Source organism: Camelus ferus, chromosome 2, assembly GCF_009834535.1.
Source record: "Camelus ferus isolate YT-003-E chromosome 2, BCGSAC_Cfer_1.0, whole genome shotgun sequence".
Lineage (NCBI taxonomy): Eukaryota > Metazoa > Chordata > Mammalia > Artiodactyla > Camelidae > Camelus > Camelus ferus.
The window spans coordinates 86,590,240-86,607,408 of record NC_045697.1 but is presented as its reverse complement, the minus strand read 5'-3'; the positions used below and the strand labels follow the sequence as shown (position 1 = coordinate 86,607,408).

Here is a 17,169-nt window from a genome sequence, read left to right as displayed (position 1 = left end):
TTGCATCAATCCACAACTGGTTAAATAAATCATAATACATTTATATATATCATACAGAGAACTATGAATAATAATGAAAAAATTCTCCATATACTCATATGGAAAAATTTCCAAGATACACTGTTAACTGAAAATAGCAAGATGCAGGAAAGTATGAATTGTATAATCCCACTGGTGTAAAAATTTTTTTAAAAAGTATGCATTTACGTTTTTAAGCATAAACTATCTATGGAAAGAAAAACAAGAAACTAGCACGGATGCCATAGAGGTAAAATGAGTGCCTGGGACACCAGGATGGAAGGAAGATTTTTCACTGAATATCCTTCTGAATCTTTTGAATTGCGAACGAAGTAATAGATTTCCTAAATAAAGAAAATAAGTTTAATAGTAGAAAAAAATTGCTATTTCCTTTTTAAAATTTATTAAAGCCAAACCAAATAGAAATGGCAAGAAAATATAGTCTTTATATACATACATATATATATACATGTATATATATAAAACTGAAAAAAATAAGTCTGTAGGAGAATTCCTAAAGAAATGGGTGTAAAAGGTGTAAAATATAGGAAGAAAAAAACAAGAAAGAAATAAAAGAAATAGCACTTTCTAAAAACAAAAATTTTACTCATGTGAGGATCTAAAGCTTATACATGTGCAATCATTACCAAAAATTAACAGTAAGGAAAGTAAAGCCAAGTAATGGTAGTATTTAAGTTGCTTCCCAAGGGTAACTAAAGCTTTAAAACTCTTAGGGCTTTGTGAAAACTATAGAAATGAGCGCCAAAAATGTCTATCAATGAGATAATCTCTGGAAAACCATTCAAATATGAATACATCCCATAACAACCCCTACCAAAGTAGTAAATTATGAATTCACGTTATTTGTGTTCTAGTTACTTAAAGGATCAAAATCATAACCAAATGTATGATAGACGCATAAAAGTAGGAAAAAAACAAAAGAGGCACATTTAGTGTTTTTCTTATTTCAGCATAACTGAACATAAGCTTTTAAATTTGGGAAGTTTAAGGAAACATTTTTCAAAAGAAGGGGGAGAACTGAATATTGCACAAATGCAAGTTTAAGTTCAAGATAGTATAAATCTAATTGCCTAATAACTTAAAATATTAATTCTTGGTCTCCTGACAAGATGACAAAAGTCATATTATATGAAGGTGATTACAAGTTACCATGAAATGAAAACCTCAACAAAAAATTTTTACCTTAAATAAAGCTTCATGTATGCAAACTCTAACTTTACACTGATAAATAAAATATAGTGCAACCATTTAGTGAAAGAAGCCAAGAGATACTGAAATCCCACTCACCAACAAGTATACTGTTGATATAAACTGGCTGTATGAAGTGACTCAGCAAAGCTCCCTGTACACCAAGCACTTCCCACCTTGTCAATTTGTCACTTGAGGACATACTGCTTATTCTATTAACAACATCTGCAGGACAGTAGACAGTCAGATAAATTTTGCCTTCAACAGCCACATGGAGACTCAGTTCTTCATTGGCTTCAAATGCAGATATAGAGTGTGGAGTAAGACGCCTAGAGAAAGAAAAGAAAGTTTCTTTCTTTAAAAAAAACAAGGTAAAATCACCAAGGTAAAATCTGCATGTTCTCTTATTTAACTCGTCAGTGTACATTTAATTCCAGTAACAGAAATAGGTGCAAACCCAAAGCAAGGTAGAATGGAGTGACTTGGTTCTACACGATTAAAACGAAACAGAAATCAACCACATTTAGAGCCTCTGGCAAGGACAAACTTCATATTATTGCCATTCTTCATGTCCCTTAAAATCAAATGAAAACCTAGTTTTGTCCCTACCATAGTTTTTGAGTTATTTCCTTTCTCCATGTGAAAAATTTTAAAAACTACAAAATGAGGGAAAAAAAAGAAAACTGACAATGTGTATTCAAGATTCATGTCCAATAAAATGTTAAGACAATAAAATCTAAAATTATTTTTCTTGAAGTTTCTCTATAGGAACACTCATTTCCCTTGTTTTCAAAAGGTGTTACTGGAAGGATTTTTAACAAACTATAAAACCATGGTTATCTCTAGATGTTGAACTTGAAGTGAATTTTACTTCCTTTTTGTGCTTGTCTGTGTTGTCCAGATTTCATGCTAATTGATGACAGTTGCCTTCAACAAGGCAATCAAGTTATGGCCACAGATCAACCAGAATAATAGACTGCAATCCCTAACTCCTGTGTTAGTATGTGAAGAGTGTATAAATCCATACTCCCTAAAGTTTATAAAGACTTACAACTAGAAAAAAGTAGATTTTCAATAGCATAGAAGAGAAAGTGGTCAACTACGTGGTATATTTTAGTAGTAGTAACAGATTAGATTGAGTACAGGGGAGGGAGAATCTGTGGCCACTTGAAGCATACACATAGTATCTCAAGCCTGGAGGTAGTATATGGAAAGATCTGAATTTACTTGTTCTTTTGCTATATGGATTCAGAATGTATGATATGCCCATTCTAGTTGCTTTCAAATACAGCTTCCATAAAACTTACAATTGTGACTTAATCTGGGCTGATCCTTTAGGCAACTGGTTCATGTAGAGGTAAATGTTGATATTCTGCTTGAGAGTGAGTAGATTAGAAGCTGGTTCTGTACAAAATACTGATTTTTCCATCATAGCAGGATTTTTGCTGTAGAAGAGTAGAAGTTGTCTATAAAAGTACCTAAAATAAATGAGATGTAACTTTATTGAGTAAGAAAATTTAGAAGTATCTTAAACATTATATTCATATGTCATGAGTAATGTCCTTGTAAGTCAAAAGTTTTGATATTGATAAGAACTTCTAAAATGATGTCACCCTTACTTAATGAAGAATTAAATCCCTTAAGAAGTCTTCAACTAGAGCCCAGTCTGCCCTGTGTCCTACCTTAAGGCATCATTCTTAAACTACCACTCCACCCTCATTTCATATTAAAGTCCTCAGCTATCATTTCCTGCAAAAGATGCATTTCTCTACTGACTCCTTCCTTCTTTCTCAGCTCTTTCCCAGCCTCCTAGGTAAAGTGTCAATTTCCTGCTTTACTTCTATTTTCCTTTCCCTGACAAAACAGGCAAAGAGTAACTGTGGTTTCTGCTACTTAATGGTTCTGACAAAAACACAAGAGCATAGGAATAATATAATAAAGTCCGCAGTATTAAGAAGTGAAACAGATTTCCTGAAAGACTACTAATCAAATCGGAGGACAAATATTATTTTTACTTATTCAAAAAATCATGATTTTAATCCTACCATCAGAAATACATAATAAAAAATTAAGCACCAGCATATATAACAGTGCCAGGCATGGGAAGAAAAGACTTACAAAAGAGGTAGCTTTAAAGAGGTCAAATAATTCAGTAAGCACCAAGGGGGATGGGAGGACAAGATGCTGCATAATAACTTTCATGGGCTTCCCAAAAGCTTTCCTTTAAAGATTACAGAATTCTTTCCTTATTATTAGAGATATACGCTTAAGTTTTTCAGATAAAATATGTCTAAATTTGTTTTTAAATACTTGAGCAAAGAGAACACCATCAACAAAAAGTGAAGAAGCATAGATTAAACAAAAACAAAATCCCAATAACTATGCTAATAATTGGATATGATCATTGGATTGGTATCAGAATGCTGGTAACTGAATTCTGGAATTAACTGATTCTCACTTGTGGCTATTTGAAAAATTCAATTAAAAAGGATTCTAAAAAAAGTAAGTTCAATGACTTAAGAGAACCAAAAGCTGGTAAATACTGTACAAAGTAATACTTCTTTCCCACTTTTCCACGTTTTTATAGGAAGGGACTTCCAAAGAGTAACATTCCTGGTTTCTCTCTCTACTTCTGCTACTTAATGCCTCTTACAAAGAACGGAATGACTGATAAGTTTGTAAAAATATACTATGCATGCTTACCTCAGCGCTTTTCTCTTTGAGATCTGTCAGCCTAAAGAATACTTTATCAACACTTTGTTATATGGTAAACTTTGTACAGACCCACTGATTTCTGCCTTTAGGTAAGTATGACTAATTCAGGGTGAATTTCTTGGTCCAGATCTACAGCTATACTCTCCAAGTACTTTAATCAGTAATAAAGACAGTATTCTTATCTTTAAAAAAGGTTGTAGTACACTTAAAACTGAGTTTATAAACTCTTGATAATAGAAGCCACTAAAATTCACAGACTAGACATTGCAATTACTATAAGGTTTCCAAAAATGTCATGGAAATAATCAGATGGCTTGGATAAGTAAGAGACTGTCACATCCTTGGTTCAATGATTAGTAAAATTCCACTTGTAAAAAAAGACTTATGTGACTACTTTCAAATAAGAGCATTAATATTTGATGATATTAAATGTATCTGTTACTTTACCTAAGGAGAGATCTCCTTGCTGTAACAACAGCATGAGTATCGTGCAACACTCTTCCATTTGGTTTAATGCACTGACTGTAATTATATTCACCTGTGCCTATAGCTACAACTTCGTGGTGTCCAGCTGAAAGGAAAACGTTAATAGTAGCAGGTTATTTTGACCTCTCTTCCCTATGTTCAATCTCCACCTCTATCTTTACCATATTCACCAAAATGATGGAAAAATAATTACACAATTTCAAGTAAGAGATTGAGAGTTTTCTAAGAAGTAAAATTTTAAAAATACTTCAATAACATCTGTTTAAAAGGCAGATGTTTGTTTTATATTATACTTTATCTACATTTTTTACTATAATCAGTAGAATCACCAGACATCACTAGTTTACAAATATAGATCTGTTTCTTCTGCATCTAGATTTATTTTGCTGGCTGAGACCTCACTTGTCATTCTACTTTGGTCTTAAATGAATTATCTATATATAATGTCTCTAATTTTTTCTTAATCCACTCAAACTTTCTACAAAGCAAATTATAGTTTCTTTCTCTGTTCTACTGAGACAGCTCTTTGAAAGAAACTAGCACCTTATGCTTTTTCTAGTAGTTTTGCTCCTTTACCTTCTGCTATGCTCCATTAGAGATGTCTTTGAAACTCTATGCTCAGAAGATATAGTTCTGTTTTCCTTTCACATCCTAACTAGGTGGCTTTTCTATATCCTTGTCACTACATCATTGCTTTTTTCCTCTAAATATTCTCCTCTGAACAACTATCTCCTTCAATGCTTTCCTCCCTGTTGATGATTTCAGAAAATGTCTATTCTTAGTCTTTCAAAGTTCACTCCCACACTTGCAACTATCTAAGAAAGGACTTCCATTCATTCAATAAAAATTGTTGAGGTCCTAGCAAACACCAGGCACTGAAGTAGATGCTAGGAATAAATTAAGCAAGACATGCCCTCGTGAAGCTTCTAAAAAGGAGAGAAGAAAAAGACTAAACAAACCACAAATTGTGGTAAGAACTTTGAAGAAAAACAAATACAGGGCTAATTTAAAGAATGACAGGAGGAAAGATTACCTCAGATAGACTAGCTGCAGAACCCCTTCCTATGAAACTGAATTTTAAGTTTCAGTGAAGAGTGAGCAGCATGAGGAATGAGGTAAAGGGTATTCCAGTCAAAAGAAATAGCTTGTGCAGACTTTGGGCAAAGAAAGACCAGGGTAGCTGTTCCAGTAAAGGCGAGTGAAGGGAAAGGCATAAGATGAGGTTAGAGAAAGAGGTATTACAAACCTCGTGAAGGAGTTTGTGGATTTCACCCAAGAGCTATGGTGAAGCTATTGAAGCAAAAATCATATTGTGTTACATTTAAAGGTCACCACTCTAAGTGGAGATTGCTTTTTGTAGGGTCCAAGAAGCTGAATTAGGGGACTTGTTTCAGTAGTTTAGGTAAGAGACAATGACTTAAGACTCAAATGATGATTTAATGGGGAAAAAATGATCATATCTGAGTTAGAGTTCGGGGATATAATAAACAGGACTTGAAGATGAACTGTAAGATGTGAGGGAAAGGGTTAAATAATGGATGACTTAAGATTTTTAGCAACTGAGTGGATGCCATTTACTGAGATAAAGAAAACTGGAGGATTAGGATTAGACATGAAAAATTAAAAAAGTTCTATTACCTCTAATGTAGCTGTTCCAATATGGGGTTTGGGGGATGGGGTGGTAAAATGAAATTATATAGTGTCAGTATAAGTTCTGGAATGGTGATTAAGTTCTGAGTTATAACAGGCAATAGTGTAGCCAAGGGCCCAGCTTCTTTCTTTGTAACTCAAACTGCAACATTTCAGGCAGATACAAGAATTTGATAGTGCAAGAAAAAGGATAACCAAAAGAAAAAAACATTCATCAGATGTAAGAAGAAATGGCAGGGAATCCTACCCTGTCCTCCACTGGGCCCACAGCCACTACATGGGGCATGGCCTTACAGCCAACTGGGCTGAGAGCCAGCCCTGCCTACTAGCATGCCCAGAGTAGTCAGCCAGACCACAACAGAAGGGCACACAGATACTAAATATGGAGGTTACCCCTAAAGCATATAGCCCTGATGACCAGAGAAGAATGTGTTTCTGGGTCCCCTAGGATGTCTCCTACTAAGGCTACTTCTGCAAGAGAGGGGAATGTAACTGAACTATCTACCACATAGAAATAAACACAGAGAATTGGACAGTATGAGGATATAGAGAATTACATTCCAAACGATGGAACAAGACATAACCTCAAAAAAAGAACTAAATGAAGTAGAGATAATAAATCTACCTGATAAAGAGTTTAAAATAATGATCATAAAGATGCTCACCAAAAATAAGAGATGAATGGATGAACACAGTATGAATTTCAGCAGAGGCAGAAAATATAAAGAACCACCAAACAGAGCTAAGGAATACAATAACTGAAAAAAAAAATACACTAGAAAAAAATCAACAGTAGATTAGTTAGTACAAAAGAATGAATCAGCAATCTGGAAGACAAAGTAGCAGAAATCACCCAAGCTAAAGAGAAAAAAAAAGAATTAAAAAAAGTGAGGATAGTTTAAGACATCTCTGAAACATCAAACATACTAAGATTTACATTATAGGGATCCCAGGAGAAGAGATAAAGGGGCAGAGAACTTATCTGAAGAAATAATAGCTGAAAAATTTCCCAACCTGGGGAAGAAAACAGAAATCCAGGTCCAGGAAGCTCATAGGAAACCAATACGATGAACACAAAGAGGCCCAAATCAACATGTTAAAATTAAAAATACAATGTTAAAGATGAAGGAAGTAAACAGCAAAAAGAGAAAAGCAACTAGTTACATACAAGGGAACTCCTATAAGACTTTCAGCTGACTTTTCAGCAGAAACTTTGCAGGCCAGAAGGGAGTGGCACAATATATTCAAAGTAGTGAAAGAAAAAAACCTACAACCAAGAATACTATCAATAAAGATGGGGTAGCAACACTTATTATCAGACAAAATAGACTTTAAGAAAAAGACAATAACAAGAGACAAAAAAGGACTCTATGTGATGATAAAGGGATCAATCCGGAAAGAATATATAACAATTATGAATGTAAAGCACCTAGTATAGGAGCACCTAGATACATAAAGCAAATATTACTAAACATAAAGGGAAAAACTGACAATAATACGGTAACAGTAGGAGACTTAAACAGCGCACTAATATCAATGGTCAGACTATGCAGACATAAAATTAGGAAACACTGGTCTCAGATGACACACCAGACCAGATGGAATTAACAGACATATGGAACATTTCATCCAAAATAGTAGAATACACATTCTTTTCAAGTGCATGTGGAACATTCTCCAGGACAGATCATATGCTCTGCCACAAAATCAGTTTCAATAAATTTACAAGACTGAATTCATATAAAACATCTTTTCTGACCATAATGCTATGAAAGTGGAAATCAATTACAAGAGAAAAAAAGCAAAAACCATAAACATATGAAGTCTAAACAACATGCTACTAAATAATCAATGGATCATTGCAGAAACCAAAGAGGAAATTAAAAAAAAATCTGGACACAAATAAAAATGCAAGCACAATGAACCAAAATCTCTGGGACAAAGCAAAAGCAGATGTAAGAAGGAAATTAAAGCAATACAAGTCTAGTTCATTAAACAAGAAAAATCTCAAATAAATCATTTAATCTTACACCTAAAGGAACTAGAAAAATAAGAATAAACACAACCTAAAGTTAGAAGAAAAGAAACTAGTAAAGATCAGAGCAGAAATAAATGAAATAGAGACAACAACAAAAAAGCCAGAAAAGATCAATGAAACTAAGGGTTGGTTCTTTGAAAAGATAAACAAAATTGATAAACCTTTAGCCAGATACATCATGAAAAAGAGACAGGGCCCATATAAATAAAAGCAGAAATGAAAAAGGAGACGAACTGATACCACAGAAATACAAAGGATCATAAGAGATTACTAAGAACAATTATATGCCAATGAAATGTACAGCCAATAAGAATTAGATAAATTCCTACAAAGGTACAATCTCTCAAGACTAACCTGGAAGAAATAGAAAATATGAACAGAAATTGAGTAAGTAATTTAAAAACTCTCAACAAACAAAACTCCAGGACCAGATGGCTTCACAGGTGAATTCTATCAAACATTTAGAGAAGAGTCAATATCTATTCTCCTCAAACTATTTCAAAAAACTGAAAAGGAGGGATCACTTCCAAACTTATTCTACAAGGCCAGAATTACCCTGATACCAAAACCAGACAAAGACACCACAGAAAAAGAAAATTACAGACCAATCTCACTGAAGAACATAGATGCAAAAAAAAATCTTCAATAAAAATATTAGCAAACCAAATTCAACAATACACGAAAAGAAGGATCATATACCATGATCAAGTGGGATTTATCCCAGGGATGCTAGGATGGTTTAATATCCACAAATCAATGTGGTACACCACATTACCAAATTGAAAACTAAAAATCATACGATCATCATATTAGATGCAGAAAAAGCTTTTGGCAAAATTCAACATCCATTTATGATGAAAAAAAAACTCTTAACTGGCTATAGAAGGAACATACCTCAAGATAATAAAGGCCATATATGAGAAATCCACAGACAACATCATACTCAACATTGAAGAGCTGAAAACATTTCCTTTTATACCAGGAACATGACAAGGATACCCACCATCACCACTTTTATTCAACACAGTATTGGAAGTCCTAGCCACGCAATCAGACAAGAAAAAGAAATAAAAGGAATACAAACTGGATAGGAAGAAGTAAAACTGCCACTGTTTGTAGATGACATGCTATATACAGAAATCCCTAGATTCCATTAAAAAACTATTACAACTAATAAATGAACTCAGTGAAGTTTGCATGATGCAGAATATCCAGAAATCTGTTGCACTTCTATACACTAATAATGAACTATCAGAAAAACAAGTTTAAAAAGCAATCCCATTTAAAATTGCATTAGAAAGAAAAAAATACACAGGAATAAATCTAACCAAGAAGGTAAAATACTTATACTTAGATAACTATAAGACATTGATGAAAGAATTGAAGATGACAACAAATAAATAGATGGAAAGATATATTCCATGCTCATGGATTGGAAGAATAGTCTTAAAATGACCATACTACCCAAGGCAATCTACAGAGTCAATACAATCCCTACCAAAATATCAACAGCATTTTTCACAGAACTGGAACAAATAAACATACAGTTTGTATACAAACACACACACACAAAACCCCAAATAGCCAAAGCGATCTTGAGAAAGAACAAAAAAGCACAGAGGCAGGTATCATATACTCCATGATCTCAAGCTAAGGCTGACTCTTGAACAATCATAGATATCTTCTCTTCCCACCTAGGTCACAAAAAATCCTTAAGAATAGGAATCAAGTATCAAATTATCTGTATATCATCTATATCAGAAATGCATATAAAAATGCATTATGATTTCTTGATCATTAGATCTATTTATCTATTAGGATAAACAGAAGATAAAATGTAACTGGAATCACATCATAATATTCAAGGAAAACCAGAGATTTATGACTTTTCATATTTTAATATTTTCTTACTTGAAAATGAAAAAAAAGTTACTTTTTATAGAGGTCTTCTCAATAGCTTCAGGTTGGTAGTGATTCCAACATAGTTATTGTTTAAAATGTTATGCATTTTATTATTCTGCAGTTCTCTATTGGTTCCTGATTAGAATACTTAATTCCTACCTTTGATAATCTTTGTGTTTAATGACCCACACCTACTAGAAAAGGCCACTTAAAATCAATGCAGGACCATTTTCAACAGGAGCAAAGATAGTTAATAAAAATATTACTATAGTATAGTTCAGATCATTAAATTATTTAATAGTTTTCTTACAAACACATCCCAAATACTCACTTACCTCTTTCAATTATAAAAGCAGCTAATGAGTTGCTACATTTCAGATATTCTGAATGATTAGAAATTAGTTGATTAAATGTTTCTTTAACAATCTGTGAAATCTTTGCAAACTGAATATGTCTCCCTTCTAGAAAAAAAAAATCAAATGAATTTGAAGAACACTGTGCTTTATCCCAGAGGCCCACTATTATTTCTTTTACGTTTTGACTGAATGGGTTAATAATTTATAGAGATATGTAAGAAAATTTATAATTCATGTCTTGACTGAGATTTTAAAGTGTTCCACTCTTACTGAGCTTTTTGGATAGCTTCTTGTAAAAAGACGTGTTAAGTATTACATATTAGGAGATTACTAATTTATATTTGATGAAATATTAAAAAGTCATACACGACACAAGACAATTCTCTGTTATATAAAACTGTCTCACACTGCTGGACAAGCAACATCTCAATGAATGCCAGCAGTCTTTTCTAATTATTTTGACAATCAAAATATACTCCTTAGTATGTGCCCCACTGAGAACCACTGCAAAGTACTTAGTATTTGCCCCACTGAGAACTGCTGAAAAGAACTAAGCACTTACACTCTTGATATAGTTCCATGTTCCCACTAAAAAACATTCCAAATTTTGACAGGATATAGTTTTAAGTAATTAGGATTACCATAGAAGTTATAACCAAAAAAATATACCTCAAAAGTTACTCATGGATTTTTTTTTTTTTAGTATGACAGATCTTGAGGTTCTGAGAGAGTGTCTTGGCCATCTGTTGCTTTGTGTGTGTATGCCTGCGTATTCCTAAGGAAGAACCATTACTCTAGAGAATGAGAAGTTACAGAATCACTTAATATAGTATTTCTCAAAGTTGAGCTGTTTACTAAACCACTGATAGTTCCTGATGTTGCATGATGGTTGCTAAGTAGTCTATCAAACTGTTCTCAGTCCATCTTATCTTCAGAGGAAAAAAGTAATGAAACAGCTTTGCTCTCATGCATTGCATATACATATGAAGTGTATAATTAACTATAGTTTTCACAGAAATCCTTTGTATCTGCTTAATAATTACATTAAAGAGGCACACAAATGACAAAAATTTAACATTAGTAGTCTCAGCTAATATAATTCATTTCATAGGCCATCTACATATTTTTGTTTATTATTTGTCAAACTGGAATGTTTCTTTGTTAATATCATTAATGCTCTCTTCTTGGCAAAAACAGGTAAAGTCACAGTATCAAAAAGAGTGAAAGAACATCACAAACATAAATACAAAATGAAACTGAGGGAAAGAAGAAAGAACTACTGGCTATATCCTTTTATCTAATCACAAAGCATACAATGTGAAGGTGTAAATTATTACTATAATTGCATGCTGGCATGTGTTTCACTTAAATTGGTAAAACCATAAACATGTGGTATAAAAATTAGTTTTTTGTGTTCATGTAGTAAAAATATGAATAAGAAGTAATCAAAAACTTGGCTCTGCTTATTACCAAAACTTACAATACAGGAGAAGCAATTTGTTTACTGATATTTTAAAATTAAACTTTTTTTCATTGAAACAGCAATACAAGAGATATGTATTCTGAAGTTTCCCTCTCCAAATGCAACCACTATTACCAATCTGGATATTCTGATAAACAACAACATAAACAAATAAATAATATATATCACTTTAAAAAATAAAAACTGGGGCTTGCTAAAACCCACTTTTTGTATTTACTTGGTCTTGGGCATCATTCAAGGGTAGTTATTAGTGTTACCTCCTTCTTCTTCATGGCTCAACAGAATGAATGAACTATAATTTATTTAATCATGTTCTATATAGATAGCAGAGTCAGCAATTATTTTGTGTAATGACACAGAACAGAAAAATACACTGCAATTAGTACTGACAGAATAAGATTACGTGTGTGACAAGAAAATGTTTTGCTGTATATTAAAAAGGTTGTACTTGAATATCATAAAAAACATCTGAAAGTTAACAGCATCCATCATGATGTATCTTTTGACCTAAAATTTGGTGTTGAAGGAAGTAATGAATATTGTGAATATAATCAAATTTTAGTTATTATATCTATCTCTTATTAGAACGCATGTGAAGGAATAACAAGTGCAATACCATTTTTCCTATATATACGTGCTGGCTGCTGAGGAAATAAAATGTTCTCACAAATAACTGGAAGTGAAGAATGAGATAGAAAATACCACATATATAATGCTAATTAACACCATCTCTTTGATTTCAAGTTGCTAATTTCAAGTGATCTTTAGTATCAGGAGTAACCTGAACCTATCTTCAGAGCCAAAACATCGCTATATTAAGTGAAGACACAGTCCAGTAAAAATAAGGCAAAGTAGACAGGCTGTGAAATAGTGATACCCTCCATAACTGGCCCCAAAGGAGCTGTTCAGGAGATTTTCTTGAGTCTTAAATCTTTCTGTCTTCAAATCGGTAACATCCAACTCCTGTGTTTACCCATAGCCTGAAGAATTCTTGCTCTCCCTTTTCTGACTAACAGAAAACTGTCAGTTTTTAACTTTTTAACTCCTTACCTGAGCCTACCAAACCTGACTTTTTAAACATAGTACTTCTTTAAACATATTGTGAACCACATATTCTTTCTTCCTCACAGATTGATGTTTTCTCAGGGTAACAGTAATCTAAATTACCTGCCAATCACTGACATGGGATTCGATCCCACTATTTATTAAAAACGTCCACAGAGGTTGAAAAGAAAGACTAGAGCCCCTTCCCATATCCACTGCTATTAGACTGATTATTCACTGCCCTTCCGTTCCTCAATTCCTGTGACTGTTAGATCAAGTGACTATATTTAACTATTTGGAGATTTTGCCTTTTGAATGTGCCTATTTTCCCTGGTCTGGTCCTTTTAATCCAAACAAGCACACAAACGTACACAGCCTTTCTGTGTCTCAGAAAGACAATGGAAAACCAAGCTGGAATAGGTATAAAAGTGTTTTCAAATTCTAATCCTCAGACCTGAAAAAGACAAAGAAACACTCTTTTTCATTTTAGTTATATAAATACTCTAAACTTTGAAGTCTGAAGTGTTACTACCATGTGGGGAGTATACAAATTAAGGATAATTTCTTGCTTTTCAGGGGATTCACAATCTAACGGGAAAAGCATACAATAATTACCAAATAATGTTGAATAAAATAAAATATTATAAAAAATTATAGTACTTACTGTTTGTAGCTCACAGCGGAAAAAAATGTGACATTGAATATATGTATGTTCATGTATAACTGAAAAATTGTGCTCTACACTGGAATTTGACACAACATTGTAAAATGACTATAACTCAATAAACAAATGTTAAAAAAAATAGTACTTACTGTTTAGTGAGCACCCTACTGTGTGCCAGGCATCAATCTAAGTATTTTACATGTATAAATAATTAAATCCTTACAACTATCCTATAAGGTAATTATTGTTGTAGCCATTTTACAGACAGAGAAATTAAGGTGTATAGAGAAGTAACTGGTCCTAGGTCACACAACTAGTAACTTCAACTGCAGTTACAGTTTTCTTGGGCTTGAGTGCCAACTAACATTAAAAGAAAGTGAACAGATTAATTGAAATGAATACCCCAACCATCAAGCACCAGAAAGCCACTGGCTTTCATTAATGACAATCCCACTAAAGCAAAGAATTCTCAAAAAAGCAGTTACATGATATGATGAACCATTTCTTTATAAGAAAAAAGCCATTTCTTCATAATCATTCCTTTCCAATTTTATTATTTCTTTAATTTTTAGCAGAGTATGGAAGGAAATACTCCTCTTTGTAGAAGTGTGACAGGTTCGAGTAAAAATAGAAACTAATGTATATTTTCAGACTTATGCATATTTTAATTACATGTTGTTATAATTTTTAATTCAGTTAATCTTCTTTAAAAATTATAAAGGTCTTTCCTACCATAATGTACTTTTGAAACATATACTGGCTCAGGTGGGGCAAGAGGTTCGGCAGGAATAGGAGGAGGACCTGTAAATAAAACAAAAGTGTAAGGAAAAATGAAACCTCAATGTTCCAAAGAGCAGTTATCATACTATTCTGTATAAAATAGCAATCCAAGAATGATCATTTTTTACTGTATACTTCTGCCAACTCTAGGCCATCAATTATTTATTTGCTCAGCCTTGCTAAATGTCTTTCCTATATTGAAATCAATTATACAAACACCAAATACATTTCTGGGCTCCCTAGTCTTATGCTACTATATAACTTGCTTTGTAATAGATGCAACATTCTGAAAATCACTTAACTCAAACTCTGTTTTGAATGCTTATGAACAATTTCATATTTACAGTAACAGCAGGTAAACATTTAAATTTAATATTCTATCAAAAATTTAATAAGTAAAAATTATCATTTTAATCCTATTTTACCAGAGTATTTTCTAAGGGAATACTTCAAAGTTCTCCAAGCTTTCAGTCTCAATCAGAGAAGCAATGGCTTTCCAATTTGGTTCCTAAGTTAGGGAATCCAGGAAAAACAAGAAAGAAACATGACACTAAACCAAGGGACAAAAAACGATGAGAAAAGCTTAAATGAGTAGGCTCCAAGAGAAAAGGTTCAACTAACGTAGTCAGTATCTCTCAAGAATCATTCAAAAAGACAAAACAAATAGAACTGCTACTCTGGACTTCATTTTGAGTAAAACGGGAAGCTAGCTGAATACACAGAAATCAGCAAAGAAAGATTGACAATGTCATCTTGGGGTTCACATTAGTTAAGCAAATGTTGACTATAGTTAGGTACATACACTTTGGACTTTAGATAACAGAACTTTAAAAACTGAGAAAGATGGATTTTTTCCCCATTTACTCAGTGAGTAAGGATCAAGTGGAATTAAAACTAAAGATACTAAAACTAAAAATACTAAATCCTATTTATCAAGCACAATACTTTCAATAAATAAGAAAATGTGACTGCATAAGTTGGTTTGCATTTTGAAACACCATACACAAATAGGCAAAAGTTGGAGGACTCACACTTCCTCACTTCAAAACTTAATACAAAAGTGACAGTAATCAAAACAGTGTGGTACTGGCATAAAGACAGACACACAGACCAATGAAACAGACTAGAGACCCAGAAATAAATCCTTACATATGTTGTCAAATGATTCTAAAGAAGAGTGCCAACACCATTCAATGGGGGAAACAACAGTCTTTTCTATAAATGATGCTGGAAAAACTGGATATCCATATGCAAAAGAATGAAGTTGGACCCTTAGCTAAAAATATATATATATAAAAATTAACTTGATATGGATCAAAAACCCAAGTAAAAGAGCTAAACTATAGAACCCTTAGAAGAAAACAGGGGTGAAAAGCTTCATAACACTGGATTTGGCAATGATTTCTTACATATGAAACCAAAGGCACAGAAAACAGAGGAAAAAATGGAAAAATTGGACTTATTCAAAATTAAAAACTTCATAAAAGGAGAAAATATTTGCAAATCATATTATCTGATGAGGAAGTGTTATTTGGAATATATAGCGGATGCCTAAAACCCAAAAGAAAATGAAACAACCCAATTCATGAGAATTGGACTTGAGTATGACATTTCTCCAAAGAAGATACAAATGGTCAATAAGCACCTGGGGAAAAAAAGAAAAAAAGAAAAAAAAAAAAAGCTCAACATCACCAGTAATTAGGGAAAGCAAATCAAAGTCACAATGAGATACCATACCTCACCCATTAGGATGGCTACTATCAACAAATAAATAAATAAATAAAAATAAAAGGAAAACAGGAAGTTTTGACAACGATGTGGAAAAAGTTAGAATCGTTGTGCACTGTGGGTAGAATGTAAAATGGTGCAGCCATTATGGAACACAATATGGTAGTTCTTCAAAAAAATTAAACATAAAATTACCATATGATGCAGCAATTCTACTACTGGGTATAAAACCCAAAAAACTGAAAGCAAGATATAAAGAGATAGTTGTACACCCACGCTCATAGCAGCATTATTGACAACAGCCAAAGTTGAAGCAATCCAAAAGTCCATCAACAGAAGAATGGATAAACAAAATGTGGTTTATGCATACAACAGAATTATTATTCAGCCTTAAAAAGGAAGGAAATTCTGACACAGGCCACAACATGGAGAAATTTTGAGGACATTATGCTAAGTGAAATAAGTCAGTCACAAAAAGACACATACTGCATGATTTTACTTATATGAGGTAACCAGAATGGTCAAATTCATACAGACAGAAAGTAGAATGGTAATTGCCATGGGCTTGATGAAGGGGTGAATAAGGAATAATTGTTTAATGGGTATAGAATTTCAGCTTTGTAAGATGAATTCTGGATATTGGATGCACAACAAAGTGAATGTACTTAACACTATTGTACTATTACTATCAGTACTATTGGATTGTACACTTAAAATGGTTAAGACAGTAAATCTTATTTTTAAACATAGCATTATAAGAAGTTTACATTACTTTCACATTATTAAATGATTTTTTAAGAGGTGCTGAAATAAACTAAGTTTAGAGCCAGATTCATTGTGTCAGACAGTGTTAGATTTTCAAAACCTATCATAGCATCATTAATCATATTGCCCTTGAAAAAAATCAGGGCAAAAAAGTTTTTATATAGTAAATTTAAAAAAAACCATAATTTTTAAAACACCATGTACAAAATGTGAAAGAAGATATACATGAAAATTAATTCTGATGAATTTAGAATTTAAAAAAATTTGTAAGTTTTTAAAATTAAAATTTTACATTATGAATGTGGAGGAGACTAGAAAAACAAATGTAAGG

The 17,169-nt window shown here is 32.8% G+C and overlaps 1 protein-coding gene across 3 annotated transcripts in view; it reads right to left on the bottom strand.

Moving 5' to 3' along the window:
- The window catches only part of ADAD1 (adenosine deaminase domain containing 1), a 66,559-nt gene that overhangs the window by 43,522 nt on the left and 5,868 nt on the right, over positions 1–17,169 (bottom strand). For all 3 annotated transcript variants that reach the window (XM_032462858.1, XM_014555853.2, XM_032462852.1), the window contains 5 exons: positions 14,298–14,366; positions 10,354–10,479; positions 4,390–4,513; positions 2,535–2,705; positions 1,327–1,556 (listed from right to left, as the gene is read on the bottom strand). In XM_032462858.1, coding sequence (XP_032318749.1) covers positions 1,327–1,556; positions 2,535–2,705; positions 4,390–4,513; positions 10,354–10,479; positions 14,298–14,366 — 720 coding nt within the window. The remainder of the gene's footprint in view (positions 1–1,326; positions 1,557–2,534; positions 2,706–4,389; positions 4,514–10,353; positions 10,480–14,297; positions 14,367–17,169) is intronic.